The following is a 19,100-nucleotide window of genomic DNA, read 5'->3' as shown; positions in this document are numbered from 1 at the left end:
TCTCAACACGGCAATTATATTGCTATGGCTAAAGTCCCTTTTCATCTAAACGTGCATGGAAGCATACAGACTATTGGAAATTGGTCGGATGCCTTTAGGTATGTCAACGTTCTTAAGGGGAAGCTCAGACCCTTGAGTTGCAGCTTATTTACTCATCCACCTAGGGGATTGGCCAGTGATATCTTAACAGCCCGGATCAACCCCAGCATCAACACAACCTAGGAGACAGCTCACTGCATTGGAGCTGGGAAGGGTGGCTTACGGCACTGCTGTTTCATTTGTCACTCGACCACCCTTGGCTCATCTCGGGTCACCTGCAGCCTCCTTAGACTCGCTCTAGTGTGCCAATTTGACTAGTGTATGTCCAAGTCCGGGGATTCTGCAAAGATGTCCGTGCGACCAAATTGCGAGCCTATAACGTATTCCAATGGCGAAGTTCGGAAAAAAGAGAGACTTTGGGAGCGAGTCGATAAATAATCCTTTATTTTCTGTGTGACCTCTGCTCTCTTTGTCCATATCCAAGTCAATTTAGTCAATGATCCAAGGGTTGGGCCAGCACCGAAATACTGGATCTCGTCATAACCCCAGATTCGACACCGATTCAATGGTCGGCTGCACGCCTAATAGGCTAGAGTATCCTCGTTCCGTGCGACCAAACTCAAAATGACGTGGCGCAACGTGCGCAATGAGTTCATACAGCGACGGGAATGGGGATTCTAGAAAACGCTCAGGGGGCAGATTCCGGGGAAGGCAAATTAAAAGTCTGGGGGAGCCCAAAAAAAAAGGAGAAAAAAAAAAAAAAGGAGCCAATATATTTCCAATGGTCCCTTTCAAATTACGTTCGCCACTTTGAGACCATGTGCTATAAGGAACCGGAGGATATCCCTTGCCGGCACGTCCAATTGTAGAACAGCCGCATGTCCTATTCCGTTTTATGGTCTCTCTGGGGTTGGGAAATCCCCCACACGAACCCTTTTTTTTTTGACTCTCCCCCACAAAAATGGCGCATGGCCTCTTTTTTGCGGATCTTTCCGCTGAATCATACCCGGACACTCCGCCCCCTTGGTTTTCCTCTTGGAAATGAGTAAAATGAAAAATAAAAATAAAAACTGAAACCAGAACCTGTCACGAGGTCCTGCCGCCTACATGATTATATACTACATATATATTACCATCATTATAAACGTGTATGGACTTGTTATTCTCAGTAACACTCGGGCCCACTCCGATACTTTAGAGATTAAATAATTATAAAACAACATGGACAATTTGGTTAGCGCAGCGTATTAGTTATATACGGAATACGGAGTATCCCAATGTACACTACAGTACCAGTGATCATAAGTTACTCCAATTTTAATCCATGGATATCATAATAACAGCCCAAATTCCCAAATTCCTTTCTGAAACAAAAACATTCTTCAATTGCATTCCACATCACATCAAAGCTGTTTCAAAGAGGATGTAAAATGGTACCTAAATAGCACAATACTAGTGAAGTCTGGCGTTACGCCACTAATCCCGAGGAGGCAAGTACGTCTCCACTGGAGACCAATGAATTTCGTTGATAACCAGAGTCAGGAACTGGTGGGCATCGAGTTGAACGTGCGTGGGCATAAGTTCCAGTCTACGCCGCATTTGGTATGACCCTAGTTAATCGTGGGGGCATCATTGGCAGACACGGCCAGCCCGTGTGTCTGGGATCCACCATCTGCTCTCTGTATCGGTACCGTCCGCTGGCTCCTCTACCACTTGTCTGCTTGTCTGGTTGTCTGGGCCTGACATCGCCCTGCTTTGGTAGTTGCCTCGTATGTACCTTCGGTGTACCTTTGCCCTCGGACCCCCTTATCGTCAGTACCTCCACTGTACTTACTCCACTGTACTTCCCGGCTCGCTCTCTACCCGCCACTACTGCCACTACCCCAACGGTGTATGTAAGTACCCTGGCCCAGGTACCTCTGCTGTAGAACGACTCTGAATACTCCAACCTTCGGAGGCAATTTCGAACTTCCCAACTACTTCACCTCTCCTGCCCATCCTCTTCTTTTTTCCCCAACAACTTCGCTTTCCCAGTTCTGTGGTTTCTTTGCTTATCGACAATTGCCTATCTGCACTCCATCGGTTATCTCCGGCTTATCCAACTTCCTCCGAGTTGCGAGATCAATTCCCTCAATGGATGCCCGAGTTTAAAGCATCCAAAGTCACTGCTCTAGCTCCGCCAGTTTGATGTGAGTGATCTGGTCAAAGTGCTATGTCCGAGCATCATTCATGTTAGTTCGGTTCGCTGATGTTTCCGACCTCCCCAAACAGACGTCAGCGCTAGGCTCCATATCCCCCATACCGGTCCCAGGTCCCCATATCTTGCATTTAGTCGCAACTCATCCATCACTATCTTCCTGGGTACGCAGCGACCTTCGATAGACCAACTGTAAATTCGTTTCCCTTATTGGTGGGTCCTCATTCATCTATCTCACGGCAAGGTTCCTGATAGCCTGCCTCGGTACCTTGGGTCGTTGTGATAGCACCCTCTACGCATCATACGAGACAAATGCTGACTTGATGTCATTTGGATGGAACAGTCGTCGATGCGGCACATTGTACAAATTTGAAACCTCAAATATCGTGCAGACGCGATCTTCGGTCAATCATAAGATTGACGCAACCTCTCTCCCTTAGCAATTTCCCGCACGTCGCAACTTCCCCCTCCAAGGCCAGTGGTCGACACTCTGGTCTTTGAGGAGTTTTTGAAGACTAGGATGCTATTGGATGCTATGGTCGGACAAGATCGGGACCATAGCCCAAAAGTGGTGGACCTTGCCAGTATCCACGAGATTCCGGGAAATATGCCTGGTGAGTTTGGCTGAGACAACTCCCTGTGTGCAATTCTTACCCATATCTCTGTAGCTCCAAAGGACTCAAAGAAGCAGACCGACCTGAATGGTCAAACGGGTGCCAATGGCAACATTCCGCCCCCTAAAACAGACAAGCCTCGGCCCCACGTCTGCACCACCTGCGGTCGCTCGTTTGCGCGCTTGGAGCACCTCAAGCGCCATGAGCGCTCCCACACAAAGGAAAAACCATTCGAGTGTCCGGACTGCGCCCGGTGCTTCGCTCGGCGGGATCTGCTCCTGCGCCACCAGCAGAAGCTACACATGACCACCACGCCGTCTTCTCGACCGAGAAACGGTCGCCGTGAGAGCACTGGCGCCGCACCCGGTGCTAACCGGGTCCGCAAGAACTCCATTGCCAATAGTTCATCTTCTTCGATGCGCCCGAGGGCCAACACCATCAGCCACGTTGACGGGGCGGCCTTGGGTATCCCCGGTGCCGGTAATCCGTCATCTGCGCCCACCCCATCGGGTCACACGTATCACCCCAGCCTTAGTTCCTCAGTTGGCTCAAGTATGGACTATAGGGGATTCGGATCTGGACACCCTTCGATGAACGGCCTTTCCAAGATCGAAACTTCCGGACTCCCCATGGACATGTCGGGAGGACTTCGGACTGCTCCCGTGTATGGGAGCTTTGATACGGGCATCGATGGCATGCTGATGGGTCACGGTAGCACCATCAACCCAGCGCAATTGCACTTTGCAGGATCCCCGCAAGGCTTCAACGATTCGCCCTCGTCTCCGTTCGGCCACTATCACAATGGACTCCCATCCTCTGCGGATCCGATGATGGATGAGGAGATGCACTTTGACTGGATGAGCGGGTTTGACACAGGTGTGGTTATGGGAAATGGCAATGACTCGGTTGTTGATGAGTCTTCGCCGTCAGCAATGAGCACTGGTAGCCAGAGCGGAATCAGCGAGGCCATGCTGGATGGCCCGAATCGCATTCCCATCTCCAATGGGTGGCATAACCCGTTCCCTGCGCACCACCCGGCCAACCAGTTCGCGATCGATTTTTCCCCGACGACGTTGAATGATCTGGGGATTCCCCCGGAGACGGTGTCGCCTAAGTCTCTAATGGCCCAGAATCCGTTTTCTGAGACGTATGCCACTCCTCCATCTATGACCTCGGTCGGCCAGCCCATCATGGGAGGACATTCGCAGAGTATGTTTTCCTCTCTGGCAACAAACGGAGAATCTCCTAATCCTCTCAACGTTCCTTTCCCGAATAGTGCCCTACGAAATGAACATTCACCAGTCTCAACGGATACATTTACAGACTCCACACGACAGGCTCTATTAGCGAGCATGTCGACCCCGACTGGCTTCAATCATCGCAAGTATTCCCAGCCCGCAAGTGGACTTCTAAACAGTCGTGAGTTGTTCGCCCGTTCGACCGGCTTCAACAGCTCCGGTCAACTGCCCAGCACCTCAGATTTGCAGCGGTACATCTCGGCCTACATCACCTACTTCCACCCCCACATCCCGTTTCTCCATATCCCCACCCTCAATTTCCAAGCTCCCCAGTACACGAACAACCTGCGCACGCCAAGCGGACACCTCAATCTCAGCTCGACCGGTGTCGCTGGAGGCGGGGGCTGTCTGATCCTCTCCATGGCAGCTATCGGTGCCCTTTACGAATACGAATCTGCCGCCTCCAAGGATCTCTTCGACGCCGCGAAAAAGATGATTCAGTTGTACCTCGAAGAACGACGAAAGGCCGACATGTCTGCTGCTCTGAATCGTTCACATTCCTCCCGCGATAGCTCCGTCCACAATACCCCACTTTGGCTGGTGCAAGCAATGCTTCTGAACGTAATATATGGCCACACATGTGGTGACAAGACATCGGCAGATATTGCTAGCACACACTGTGCTGCTTTGGTCAGCCTTGCACGCGCAGCCGAATTGACACATCACTTGGATCCCAAGAACTTGCCGCAAGACCATCTCGTTGCTGGTACCAACGGAAATGATTCTCCTGATGACTCAGAAAACTGGATGTCTTCGTCGTTTAGTCAACCGAAAGAGCGTCGAGATTGGCTGAATTGGAAGATTGTAGAGGAGAGGAAACGTACCCTCTATGCTATCTTTGTTCTTTCCAGCTTCTTGATCTCCGCCTACAACCATGCACCTGCACTCACAAATTCGGAAATTCGCCTTGATCTTCCCTGCGAAGAGGATCTCTGGGCGGCCGAATCACCCCAGGCGTGGAAGCAGATGGGCGGTCAAACCGCCTCGAAGAAGACTTTGTCCTTCTCTGCTGCTTTGACGTCTCTTCTGACCGCCAGTCAACGAGAGCAGAGTCAATCGGCAAACCTGTTCTACAACTCCGACGATCTGTCCAATTCTGAGAACCGCCCTAGTACTTTCGGCTGCCTGGTACTTATCTACTCACTACACAACTACATCTGGGAAACCCGCCAACGGCACATGGGCCGGCAATGGACCGCCCAGGAGACAGACGCTATGCAATCCCACATCGAGCCCGCTCTACGCGCATGGCAAGCGGCATGGGCCAGCAACCCTGTCCACAGCCTAGAGCGACCGAATCCGTTCGGGGCTGGACCTTTGTCTGCAGACAGCATCCCCCTACTAGATTTAGCCTATGTTCGTTTGTTCGTCAACCTAGGTCGTTGCAAAGAGGCATTCTGGCAACGCGATTGGAATGGCATGGCGGATGAGCTCGCACGCGGCACTGAGATTTTCCAACACCCAGATGCTGCGATGAACGACGTTGTGGATCCGTCTCTCACGGGTCACATTGATACGAGACGAGACTCCATTGCAGATTTGGGAGTATCAGATCTAGCGATATCGAAGACTCCGACGCAGGACGAGCCGATGCAGACTCTATCCAACATCTACAAGATTGGCCAATCCAAGCGTGAAAAGCACCTACGCAAAGCGGCGTTCTACGCAGCGGATTCCATCTCTATGTCGGATCGTCTTGGTAATACATTTGCCGAGTTCTCGTCGCGTGAACTACCCATGCAGTGCGCCTTGTGTGCGTTCGATTGTGCACAGGTGCTGGCCGAGTGGATCACCACCGTTCAAGAACGGGTGGGCCCCTACCTTGGTATACTAGGCCGCGACGATGTCGATTTGACTCAAGTACCTGGAGTCATGCTACTAGAAGACGAGGATTGCAAGCTGGTCGATAAGATAAAGGAGATCTTGGGGAGTATTGAGATGAAAATGCAGCGCCACTTCCAAAATGGGAATTCCATGTCCGCGCTAAGTGCCGTGCAACGGTTGCCCAGCCTTGTGGAAGGGGGATACGGATGTAAAATATTGATTGCGACAGCCAGTATCTTGGAACGAGCTGCTGTCTGGCCAGGTTAGTATCCCCAATTCCCAAAATCTCACAAGCCGGAATGCTTCTCTAACACCCATCCGCAGTGACCAAACTGATGGCCCGTTCTTTGGAAGCCCAAGCCATGCGAATGAAGGAGCGTACCGAGCACTCCGTGATGATGACCCCTTAATGACCACCACACCGTCCCTCTATTACCTTGTTTGAATGCCCAATGTTCGATCTATATTTATTTCCCCCATCTCCTCAACTCCTGTTTCCCGTTCGCGTCCGTGTATCATGAATAAATAATCAAAGGCAACAACATCCCCTCCATTACATCGAAGCATGTGTATCTGCACCAATAACCTGCACCCGTTCCCTCCGGCTTTATTCGCACATGCGTATCGCCTTTGATACACTTTGATACCCTGCTTGAGACTTTGATTCTGTGTCATAGACAAATTGCCTGCTCATGTCATGTCATTTCCCCGACTTGCTAGCGTTATTGTTTTGTTTGTATCACCCTGACCGGGGTCCTTGCTGTGCTCTGATGATTTAAGTGGAGTGTTTTCTATTTCTATCTCGACTTGCTGATTTCGGTCGAGGGTGAGATTTATTTCTTTTCTTTTTCCCTTTGCCTGTGCGGTGTTTGATTACCCAGAGTTTTACTTCGTGTGAATATGATTTACCTTCTCTTAAATGTCCGTTGTTATAGGAATACGTAGACTGCTACACCACAATCTATATATATGCTAGTATGAGTATGTAGTTGGCCGCGGGGCCCCTGTCTTCAGCATTTAACTAGTGGTCCAAGCGCTCTGTAACCACCCAATACTACGGGTTGCTATTTGGGTTGCTTGTGCATTTTCTCCGCACCGCTTCACTCAGTCTCCGACACACTCAAAAGAAATCTTTAAACCAAACTCATACCAAGAGAAAGACTGATTCTACAATATCCAGCACGCTGTACAGTTCTTGGACGGAAATATGGAAGTGGAACACTAGTCTGCTTCCGAGGCAACCGGTGGACAACCCCGGTGGTTAGAATATCCGGCACATACATCTGCCTGGTGTCAATCGCATATGGGCAACCTACCTCTGCACCGGGAATGAATACCACCTCCGAAAATCTCCCCGAAACCCCTCTATCGCAGCGTCCGACTCCCCCGGCTTCTCCACCCAACAATTAATCTCAGCTCAGCTCGAAACCCAACCCAATGCCCTATCCGCAGCCCGTCTCCCCGGTTTCCCTCGAAACATGCCCGCCTCCGCCCTCTGAGATAGATTCGGATGATCTGATTGCCTCGGATGACGAGCTGGATGACGTTGCCCGAGCTGCAAAGCGTCAGCGGGTCGAGAAGTTGGCGCAGTCATATCTGGAGGGCAGACCACTATTGATTCTCTCTGCGTCGCTCAGAGGCCCCTTCAATGAGGGATGGATCAATCCATGGAAGAAGACTAGGACACGGGAGAGTGGCGGACCAGCGAGGATCCGGCAGATAAATGTCCCCGAGCGGGTGGTCCAAGAAACTGATTTGCGGGCTCCGAAGTACCGAGAAGGTCTATCGGTTGGTACTCGTCGCCCGGAGATTCCTGCGACATCGTGCAACTCTCCAAGGACCTCGGTGCAAACTGGGGATCGTTCTTCGCCCTCTAAATCGCCACACAGACAATCCAAGGAACCAACCCCGCGACGATCTCCCACCAAATCGAAGCAACCGCCGTCGTCGACAGTTGACGATCATTCAATCATGCCGCCTAGAACAGTGGATTGGCTGAAGAAGAATCGAAAGCTCATGAATTTCACCAAGTTTGAACCGCCGAGTTCGCCAACAATATCTGTGGCTTCTCGTCAGTCAGATAAAGCTCGTCGACCCATGCCCCGCTCTGTTCAAGTCCAGGTCCCACAGACGCCGGGGTCACCAATGAAATTCCCTCCTATAAAAGCTGTGGCGGCGAAGACAGACCAGGGTGCTCGGATGAATTCGAAGGAGCACCCATCCCCACGGTCGAATCCATTGGGCGCCTCAAATTTACCTAAGGTTCCATCCGTTCCCAAACTATCGCCTTTCGAACAATATCATCAATCCCATTTGCCGCAGGAAGCATCTCTCCGAATCGTTAATTCTTCCTCTCAGCTGCCGAGGTTTGAATATCGGAGATGGCTCCGTCAGCATTCGAGTCAACAGGAGAAGACATCTCCTATGCAAGATGAAAGTATATTGCAAGAAGAGACTTTCTTGCAGGAGGACAGCCCCCTGAAAGAAAAATCCATAGTCGATCCCGCACCCGCCAGTCCTAGTCCAGCTAGGGATCAAGCATTGGATTCTGCTGAACCCGAGCCTGAACACTCGGCCCCTGAAGAAATATCAGTTCACAATGAGGACCCTGCGAAGAACGACGCAAGCCACAAAACTTTGTCGAAAGAAACGAGGTTCGCAGATGAGGAAGATCTCATAGAAAGCAATCTTGCGGCGAGTCAGGTCGCAGCGGAGCTTGATGCTGTGAACGAGGAAGATACAGCGACATTACAAAACACAGATATCACTGAACCAATCGAACACAACACCTACGATGATCTCCCTTCTGCCCAGCAAGTGCCACCACCTTTAGGAGTTTCAGATCGGGTAACATCATTGCACTCGACGGCTTTGCCGAGAGAAAATTCAGGGCTAGACTCACCCTCAAGCCATGATACCCAGCTTTCGACCCAGGCTGCCCTTATACATGCTCAGAAATCCTTTCAAGACGACCTGGACAGTCCAGAATATTACAATCAACATACACCGAATCCAGACCGAGCAGTGCATTCACCCAATGCTTCGTTTCACTCAGCAAATGTCACTCCATTCTACCGTCTAGAAGAGTCAATTCGACGTGATCTAGAGCGGAGTTCGAAATCCATGAACAAGGACGGGATGCCAGCAATGAGCACGCAATTCATGCTTGATGCAGCTACGCCTTTCAATTTCAGCACTGAGCAAGCTGGTCAAGATCGGAGCTTGAAACCTACGAACAGAAACATGACGCAAATGAATACGCAGTTCATGCTCGATGCAGCTACACCCTATGCTTTCAGCACGGAAAAGAGACAGCGTGCATCCCGGCCAGACTCAGGTTCACCAACAACGAGAAACTCCAAGAGGAAGAAGACGGTTAATACCGGAAGCCCCTCTCCCTCTACTAGGAGTCAATCAACATCCGTCGACAACGAAAATCACACTGCGGAATCCCAGTCAGGTGAAGATGAAGGAAGCCCACAATCAGCGGCGCAACAGTTGGATCAGCAACCAACTTATCAATCTGCCACAGAGGTCGCGTCCTTGCCCCTCACCCTAAGCGGATCGGTGCCAACAACAGGCCAGGATGGGCAAGGTGTTCACCAAGGAATGGAGAGTTTTAACCTCAGTCAGGCAATTGCAGATGCTGGTAGCTGGCTTCAGCAAAGTTTTGATTTCATGAAGGACAGCGCTCGGCCGAGTCAGCATCTCAAGGCGGTTCCTACCTCTGATGCACAGCCTTCCCCTATAAACATGGATCTATCTCAATAACGAGAGTTCCTTGATGCAATGACGACTATTTTTCTCTCTCCTTTTTGTTTCCCCATCATCCCATCATCAATAGCGTGTTGAAAGCTTCAGCTTGGTAGCGAAGTTGATTCGCATCTCATAGTCCTAGCATACATCGGTACATTTTCTTTTAGCAATACATATTGGTTATGGTAATTGCATGCTTTACAGATGCAGACATGCGAAAAAAGCTACAACTTGCCCCAGAAACGAACAATCAATCATTTGCAGTAACAAAAAGTAAGAGAGAACGTCGTCCTGGCAGCCGTAGATCGACGTCAGGAACCAAGTGGCCCGAGCGCCAGCGGGGAGAGCTCCGAACCGCATCGTCACCTCCCACACCTCTCAATGAATGGCGAGCCGAGATGGCGCTGACATCAGTAAGACGACCGGATTTCCTATTGATGGACTGCAGCTGACAGAACCAACAGTGGAAAGCATTCAACTTCATCGACGTGTCGCCGGTGAAGCTACCAGAGGACAGCTCCTCAATCTTCGATGTAAGGCCTCGACTTTCCGCTGTTCCAGCCCACAACATAGCTAACAGTCACCCCTAGAGCGACCTCTCCAGTATCTGCACCGGCTCCGCGAACCTCTTCGTCGGTACTACCGATGGCTTCGTCCACATCGTCTCCTCAGCCTTCCGCATCGTGCGATCGTTCAAGGCTCACGATACCGGCTCCATCACGCACATGCGACAGATAAACGATACCGCTCTGCTAGTGACACTTGCGGAGGATCTATCCAACGAGCCGGTTCTGAAAGTCTGGGCTCTAGACACGGAGAAGAAAGATGGAGGCCCGCGGTGTCTGTCAACGGTCTCCGTTCAAAATGCCAGGAGGCAGTTCCCGGTGCGTTTACATCCGAAGCGGGAATAATCCCGGCCCAATACTTACTTACAGTGGTATAGATATCGGCTTTCGCGGCCGTCGATGACCTCTCACAGGTAGCAGTGGGTTTCGCGAACGGATCCGTGACGATCATCCGAGGCGACCTAATCCACGACCGAGGCGCGCGACAACGGATAGTATTCGAATCCGAGGAACCGATTACCGGTCTCGAAACACAAACAGGCGCCGTTACAACCCTCTACATTTCAACAACGAGCCGTATCTTGACGTTGGTCATCGCCGGGCGAGGGCAGGGCCAGCCTGCGCGCGTTTTGGAAGATACGGGCTGCGGCTTGGGCTGCATGACTCTGGATAGAGAGGGCGGGGATATTCTCATTGCTCGGGAGGAGGCGATCTTTACATATGGGCCGCGGGGTCGTGGTGCGAGCTATGCGTTCGAGGGCCCGAAGACGTCTATTGATGCCTTTCGCGACTATGTGGCTCTCGTCTGCCCGCCCAAAGCTGGAACTGGCAAGTCGGACCCGCTAAGGAAGTACACTGCTAGTCCGGCGGAGGATATTTTTGGCACGACCACGTTCACTCTTCTCGATACAGATCTCAAGTTCATCGCGCATAGCGAAGCACTCGTGTCTCCTATGAAACGTATTTTCATGGAATGGGGTGACTTGTTTCTTCTTACGACAGATGGAAAGGTATGTAGATGCTATAATGTTGTTTTGGTCTTTCTTTTAACCTGTTTTAGATCTTCCGTTATCGGGAAAAGACACTTCAGCAAAAGCTCGAAATTTTATACGAGCGCAATCTTTACATCCTTGCTATTAATCTTGCGCAAAAGATTGGGATTGATCCGCTACAACAGAATGCCATCTACCGCAAGTATGGTGACTTTTTGTACCAGAGAGGCGACTATGATACCGCTATGCAGCAGTATCTCCGGGCCATTGATAATACTGAACCTTCTCAGGTCATTCGCAAGGTTAGTGGGGATAGGGTTTCGGTATTTTTTTCTCTTACTAACTGTTGTTGCAGTACCTGGATACCCAACTTATTCACAACTTGATTGAGTACCTTGAAGAGCTACATGACCATGGCCGTGCCACGGTTGATCATACAACACTTCTTTTGAACTGCTACGCAAAGCTCAAGGACACAAGCAAGCTGGACTCGTTTATCAAAGCTCCTGGTGAGCTGAAATTCGATCTTGAAACTGCCATTGCAATGTGCCGCCAAGGCGGATACTATGAGCAAGCAGCCTACCTTGCAACAAAGCATGGCGAGAATGACATGGTCGTTGATATCCTAATCGAAGACTCCAAAAAGTACGGTGAGGCAGTGGAATACATTTGGCGGTTGGATCCCGAAGTGGTATGTCTCAATTGTGTCATCTGGAGGAAACCAGCTAATCGGTGCCAGGCCTATCACAATTTGATGAAGTACGCTCGAGTATTGCTGACACATTGCCCTGAGCGGACAGCAGAGCTGTTCAAGGTTTACTATTCTGGTCAGTACCGGCCACGCACGGAGGTAGAACAGTCATCAGAGCCCCAAGAACAGCCTACTAGCACAGTGCAAAGTCTTGCTGCGCTTCTTCCTTTGCGGTATATGCATGTTGGTACCCGCACACAACCTCCGGCTGAGACCCCCGAGACGGCGACAGATGAAGACAGGGTTGAAGAGACTCTGCCAGATTATGACATTCCCAAGCCGCGAACAGCCTTCTCTGCATTTGTGGATCACCCCAAAGAGTTCATCGATTTCCTCGAGACTTTGGTGCAGCAGCCGGACTTGAAGCAGGACGCCAAAGTCGATCTTTTCACAACACTGTTTGAAATGTACCTGGACACAGCAAAGGGGAAGAAGGATGCTGCCGAAAGAGAGGAATGGGAGACAAAGGCCAAGAAACTAATCGAAGGAAAAGACGTGAGTTATCCTGTCGCCCATTTATCGCCACTCATATCTAACCCACCTAGATCCCGATCTCCACATCCAACGTGCTTCTCCTCTCGGACCTGTCCAATTTCAGGGAAGGATCCACTCTCGTCCGCGAGCAGGAAGGTCTCCGCCTGGACATTTTCCGTTCCTTCACATCAGCAAAGGATACACAGGGTGCCATAAAAGCGCTACGTCGGTACGGGCCCGACGAGCCTCAGCTCTACGTCGACGCACTGACATACTTCGCCTCGAGCCCGAAAATCCTCGAAGAAGCAGGCGATGAGCTAGACGCAGTCCTGCAGCGCATCAACCAAGACGGCCTCCTCTCCCCGTTGCAGGTGATCCAAGCGCTCAGCAACAACGCGGTAGTAACAATGGGTCGCGTGAAGAAGTACCTCAGTGACAACATCGACCGTGAACGCAAAGAAATCACCACCGTAAGCTCCCTCAACATGCCCCCTCAGCGATACCAAAACTAATCCGTCCCTCTCCAGAACCGCCGCCTCATCACAAGCTACAAATCCGAAACCGAAACCAAACAACAAGAACTAGACCACCTAACCACCCAACCAGTAGTCTTCCAATCCCGCCGCTGCCAATCCTGCGGCGGAACCCTCGATCTCCCGACAGTCCATTTCCTCTGCAAGCATTCCTTCCACGAGCGCTGTCTGAACAAGCTCGACGACGACGCACAGTGTCCCGTCTGCGCCCCGACCAATGCGACCCTGCGCGCCATCCGGCAACGGCAGGTTGATTCCGCGGATCAGCATGACTTGTTCAAGGGGGAATTGTCTCGCTCGCGGGATCGGTTTGGGGTTGTTAGTGAGTTCTTCGGGAGGGGTATTATGAGGCCGCAGAGTACTATGGAGTAAGATGGGTGGGATTGACTGCACTCGGTTTAGATATGGTTTTTTATTCTTTTCTTGGGCGTGTTTATATGGAGCTGGTTTTATTCGTTTGATACCTCGATCTTTGTGAATTAGATCAAGTCGTTTCTCTTGGTAAATGTAGTAGATAGTAGGGAGAGAAGCAGTTCCTGCAAGTCATTCTAAGCGATATTTTTGCACCTGTACTGTCTTGATACTAATCTTGAATAGACGTACAATGACACCGTGGATACTGCAAGGACTTATCGGTGACCACTACAACCCCGACCACCACCTAGTAACGTGTTAAGAGTTTATTTGAGATCTTTAGGGAATGGTGCTGTTTACCAGCGATTAGGATCACTCGGCCACCGAGGCTGAAACGAGCTGCCAGAGAGGGGGGTTTGCCATGGTGTCCAATCTTAATTGTTGTCAAACGGAATCAACTTATGAAGTACAAATAAAAGAGCTCACTACAGGGTGAAGACGAAATACATATTTATCTGCATGACACTTGTGGAATATGAGTCCAGCTGGTGGAGAATGACTACCCGGGACTTATATCCCAGGAATCATACTTCAATTCCTATATCTCTTTTCCCAAATAGAGGTCCATTTCGTTTTGTTCTGTAGTAATATACTACAAGAGATTTAAACCAGGATACAAACACATATGTACTTAGGAACATTAGAGTACTTTGAGAACGAGGCTTATGTCCATGTAAGGAATGCATTGTAGAGTTAAACTCGCTCTAGCAAATAACAGCAGTGACTCAAGAAAAAGGAATCATACAAGATAAAATGAGCAAGTCGATCACGGCGAGCAAGATCATTAAATGCAAGAGCAATCAATATGCACAGCGGGTGAGACAAGAAAATACATGAATATACTGGAAACAAAAGGGTTGAAAGCAATAGAAACTGAGTATATACATTTCCAGTACTGACCCGGAGTTGGGAGGAGTGCGGTGATGCCTCCTCTGTATGGCTGAGGACGACTATTAGAGACTCAGAGCGGGATAAACAATCCAGTAAAGAGGTTTTTATCCGGTTGACTGCTTGAGATACAGACGGTTTAATAGAAAACACTTGTTCAAAGCTCGCGTCCCTTCTCACCTCCCCATGAAACACGCGGGATCTGGCGGGAGGCAGACTGGGAGCCGGAGCCGGAGCCGGATCCAGATCCAGATGGAGAAGACTGGTCAGAGGGCTTGTGTGTTTCGGCGGTCTGGTTCTTGCTCGTTTGACTGGACTCGCCGTTCTCATTGTCCTCAATATCCGTCTCTTCCTCCAAAATCGCGTTATCATCCGACTCCGAGCCATCATCGTTCTCGGAATCGTCACCTTCCACACCCAGGGCAGCCAGACGGCGGCGACGCTCGGCTGGGGTCTCGCCTGTGTCGTCGTCAGCCTGGCGCGGGGGCGCGGTCAGACCAGCGGCTTGGCGGAGACGTGAAGGTGGGATACGCTCTGTGCCATCATCGTCGGAATCGCGGCGAGGCCGGTCCCGGATACGGGGTGGTGCAGGGCTGAGGTTGTTGCGGCGTTCTTGGGCGGCGGAGGTACCACGCGAGAACTTCGCCAGTGAGGCAGCCACGTTAGGGGAGCCGCGGTGGTCGCCAGACTCGTCGTCAGTAACGTCGCTATCGGTGACGGACTCGGACTCGGACTCCAGAGCTTCGGCGTCTTCTTCGGGGATGGTGCTAGCGCCGGCGGTGGCGGCGACAGCGGCAGCAGAAAGGCGACGCTCTTGCTTTTCCTCGGCCTTCACTTCTTCCTTCGCAACGCGCTGGGCCCTTTCTTTAACTGGTGCCGGTGCGTCGGTTTGCTGCACCACATCCCGGCGGCCCTTGGCGTCAAGGCCCTTTATTTGCTCGAAGAATTCCTGCTTGTTCATACGTCGGCCCTTGTGGCCAATGCCTTGAGAGGCGACCTGGGGGTCCTCGGCCAAAGTGAATCGAATGCCATCGTCGGCGGTCCAGTCGTCATCCTTTCTCCTTTCCTGGGCAGCCTGGGAGGATTCGCCTGCTTCCTCCATACCGAACCAGGTTCCCATGCGGGTAAGACCACGTCGGACAGGTGCTTCACCAGGGATGGTGGGCTCCTTCTGGGCCTTCTCGCCCTTCTCGCCCTTCTTGCTGCCGGGAAGGGTGTATTTCTTGATCACCTCACCGTCCTCATCCTCAACAATAATAGTGTTGCCGAATTGGTACGCATGAGCCGAACGAGGTTTGGGCTTGGCTGAATCGGCCTTGGGGGGCTTTTCTTTCTTCTCAGCCTTCTCTGGCTGGTCCGTGGCCCGGTCCTTTCCAAGTCCGGTCCAGTTGGTCCACTTCTTGAGAGTATTTCCGTATGAAGTACCAGCCTTCTCCTCAACAGAATGCTTGATCTCCTCTCCCTCGGTCTTCGGGTGGGGTTGACTCTTAGACGGTGCTAATTTTCCTGATTTATCGGTTTCCAGACGCTTGCGTTGCGCTTCAATGCGCGCAGCCTTCTCTTCCGGAGACATACGAGAGGTATCCTCAGTCGCGAGAACATTGCCCTCTTCATCTTCGATGACCATGTTTTGGCCCTCTTGATAAGCCTCTAGCTGTGGCTCACGACCGACACGATCCCGCTCGGCATGAGGCGTAGAAGCTTCACGCTCAACCCGATCGCGCGCTTCCAGTTCTTGCTTTTCTTCTTCGGCGCCGACCTCATCCTCGGCGGGCCGAGGAGCGGGCATAATAGCAGACTGGCTAATTGGGCCTCCGACACCGGCAGCACGCTTACGGCGACGTCTCCGCAAGGGCTTGCGGCGAGAAGACTCGAGACTTTGTGATTCGCTATCTAGCTCCTCGTCACGCTGCCGGCGGAGGAAATTGCCAGGCATACCGATGGGCGGTAACGTACCAGGAGGGTACGCAGGAAGCTTTTCGTCCGATGAGGCATCAGTATCCTCCGCCTTGCGGAAGGACATGGAGCCCTTGGCGATTGACTGCACACGAGGAAGACGGTTCATCCATGAAGGTCCCTCCTCATTGGCCTGTGTGTAGGACACGGTGAGAGTCAAGGTGTTGATGCGTTTACCCAGAGTAAAGACTGCAATAGACGAGCCGTGCACAAGAATGGAAGTAATGACCATGAATGTAGTGATGGGCCAAATGAGCCTGACAACATAATAATTGCTGGTTCCCGGCTGTGGGAGCTCGTTTTCAGGTAAAGGTTGTGTGGTGTCGTTCTCCAGCTCCGCTCGAGCGAGTATGGCGGCGAAAATCGCACCGACACCGATAGGACCGAAATGCCCTGCGAATAAAGCTTCCCGCCAGGTTTTGATATCCGGTATTATCGGTTTGAGTAGTAGCATGATTGGAATACGTCTGAAGAAGAGGACCAATATCGCAATCACCACCAGCCGCCAAGGGGTAATGCCGAGCTCGGGGGCGTTGAAGTCCTCCCAGGGAACGATGGATCCGAAGTAGACAAAGTATGCCAAGTTGAGGAGGAGATCGATAACGTTGGAGACATGAGACTCCTCTGTCTTCTCCGTGAACCAACCATCGTTACTGAACCCAACACCACAAGCGAATCCGATCAGCAGGTCGTCCATGCCCAGCATAGCACCTGAACCAGCACAGAAGACAGCCAACACAAAGTAGAACACCAAGAAACTCTCACGGTCGATCAGTCCCTTGCGCTCGGCCAACTTGATCGCATGGCGAGCAACGTAGCCGATGGTGAAGCCGAAAATAGCACCCAAAATACACTCGTACAAAACGGTGATACAGAACCAGTGAAGCCACACCTCGCCGACCTGAGGCCGATAGTGATAGATGTAGAAGGATAGATAAATGAATGGGAAAGCCATGCCATCATTACATCCGGACTCCGCAGACAGCAAGTCACGCAAATGCTTGGGGACACGCTTGGCGAACTTTCCCTTACCAACAACAGACGACGCCAAGACCGGATCGGTAGCCGTGACGCAGGCAGCGCAGACTAGAGCCTCCAACCAGTTCAGGGGAGGTACCATCCACCAGATAAACAAACTGGTGATCAGCCAACCCCAGGTCATGACGGGGAGCAGCAACAAGGTAACGGATTTCCAATGCCGTTCCATGTAGGCCTTGGGCAACTCAACGCCTACGGCAAAACATTGCACGACCAGGACAATTCTCGAGCACTCGAGGGTGATCTTATCGATATTTCCCCATTCGTGCGGATTGAACAAATTGGCCGCATGGGGACCGAAAATGATACCACAGATCGTGGCTACGGTGGCTTCGCCGATATACAGCTTCTCCTTGACGAACAAGGAGCACAGCATGAACAGGCCTGTGAAACCTCCAAGGATCATGTAAGCCAGATGCGGCTTATCGATGTCCAGATGATCCCACGCCATGGTGAGAATGTCGGTGATTGAACGCCGATTTGTATTATATTATCCGGGAACTTTTGTAGGATCCCGTTTCGGGCTTCGTACCGCAACGAGCAATTTACCGGATGAATTCCGCCCTCGAACGTTGGTTCGCGTGGCTCTTCATGCCTTGATGAATCGGTGATCGAAAAGCCAAGTTGCCGAGCCTGGTAGGGCTGAATGAGGTATCGCGATTCGAGCGTCCGTCCGATCGGTTTCGAGGTGGAGGACGGTGCAGATTCTGCGGGGCGCAGACTGTGGCCAAGGGCTTGGGGATGCCAATGGGGGGTGGAGGCGCTAGGCAAGACGTTCGAGAAGGAAAAGAACGCAGGCTTGGCTTCAGGGAAGTTCAGGCACTGATTCGGATTGGAAGAGGACGAAGGGGAGAAAGGGAAAAAAAATAATCGGAGAGTCTTGGGGGCTCTTGGCCAAACAGAAGAAAGCGTGTCTTGGGGAGATTATCCAGAAGGAAGTAGTCTTGGAAACGGCGGGATTCGTCAGCCGAGACTTTCAAGACCCACGTCGGAAGCGGAATTTGTCTTGGCTAGCGGAGGACCTCAATAGATTAGGATGTTTATGGGAAGAGAATTAGGATTATGCAGAGAACTAAAGGGAGGGAGAGTTAGGATTATATAGAGAACTAAAGGGAAGAAGTCTTATAAAATGTGAGTCCAACTGCATAAACAGCATACCGCATGTGTCTGATTTTCCAGTTGCCCTGTAATGTAGTCGTATGGTAATGGTATTGTAATCTAAGATCGACCAGCCCTGCCAAGACTCCAATCAAGGATCATCGAGATTTATTGGGTCAGTTGGGTCGGTGGCGTCTTCTGGGCTATTATTATGGAGGCTTCTAGTGGGGAATCGGGGCGCATTTTGTGATTTATGTACGAGTACGGAATATACAGTACGATATGGATTGATAACTTAATAATATCTTAGTAGACTGTTAAGTAACTAGCAAGTATGTACTTTGGTATGTAGGATTCCCCTTTACTACATGCAATAGGTACGTATCCAGGAATATCAGAACCAGAATACAATCAATAACTCGAATTGGGAATTGTGTAAAAGCAAAACAAATAGTCTCAGACGGATTGCAAACTTCCAGGGGGAATTTGATGCTGAGAACCCAACATCGTGAACATACATACGAAGTATTTCCGGGGAAATATGGAGAATAAAAGGTAAAGAAAAAGCAAAGACTCCATCAATGGGATGCATGATGCACACTGCGCATCCCGCGCCCCCCGCGCGTATCTCCGAAAAGACGATACGAAGATTTCCAAGTCCA

At 51.1% G+C, this 19,100-nt stretch overlaps 4 protein-coding genes across 4 annotated transcripts; 3 read left to right on the top strand and 1 right to left on the bottom strand.

Annotated features, from left to right (window-relative positions):
• Positions 1-2,756: 2,756 nt before the first annotated feature.
• On the top strand, positions 2,757-6,382 carry amdX (putative C2H2 transcription factor (AmdX); the record flags this gene model as incomplete). The annotated part of the gene is made up of 3 exons (XM_056706117.1): positions 2,757-2,850; positions 2,905-6,234; positions 6,297-6,382. 3 exons carry the CDS (start codon positions 2,757-2,759, stop codon positions 6,380-6,382), a joined length of 3,510 nt encoding a protein of 1,169 aa, XP_056570419.1.
• Positions 6,383-7,409: 1,027 nt separating this feature from the next.
• N7489_000361 (uncharacterized protein) lies at positions 7,410-9,743 on the top strand (the record flags this gene model as incomplete). The annotated part of the gene is made up of 1 exon (XM_056706116.1): positions 7,410-9,743. The coding sequence occupies one exon, from the start codon at positions 7,410-7,412 to the stop codon at positions 9,741-9,743; it is 2,334 nt and encodes a 777-aa protein (XP_056570418.1).
• A 383-nt stretch (positions 9,744-10,126) lies between these two features.
• Positions 10,127-13,416, top strand: N7489_000360 (tethering complex subunit PEP5; the record flags this gene model as incomplete). Its single annotated transcript, XM_056706115.1, has 9 exons — positions 10,127-10,141; positions 10,193-10,261; positions 10,319-10,612; positions 10,672-11,304; positions 11,355-11,588; positions 11,642-11,977; positions 12,026-12,532; positions 12,583-12,981; positions 13,039-13,416. 9 exons carry the CDS (start codon positions 10,127-10,129, stop codon positions 13,414-13,416), a joined length of 2,865 nt encoding a protein of 954 aa, XP_056570417.1.
• A 1,087-nt stretch (positions 13,417-14,503) lies between these two features.
• On the bottom strand, positions 14,504-17,791 carry N7489_000359 (Na+/H+ antiporter Nha1; the record flags this gene model as incomplete). The annotated part of the gene is made up of 1 exon (XM_056706114.1): positions 14,504-17,791. The coding sequence occupies one exon, from the start codon at positions 17,789-17,791 to the stop codon at positions 14,504-14,506; it is 3,288 nt and encodes a 1,095-aa protein (XP_056570416.1).
• Between the last annotated feature and the right edge of the window lie 1,309 nt (positions 17,792-19,100).

Source organism: Penicillium chrysogenum (assembly GCF_028827035.1).
Source record: "Penicillium chrysogenum strain IBT 35668 chromosome Unknown utg000001l_segment0_segment0, whole genome shotgun sequence".
NCBI classification, from domain to species: Eukaryota; Fungi; Ascomycota; class Eurotiomycetes; order Eurotiales; family Aspergillaceae; genus Penicillium; species Penicillium chrysogenum.
Note: the sequence above shows the minus strand (reverse complement) of the source record. Positions and strands in the feature narration are given on the sequence as shown.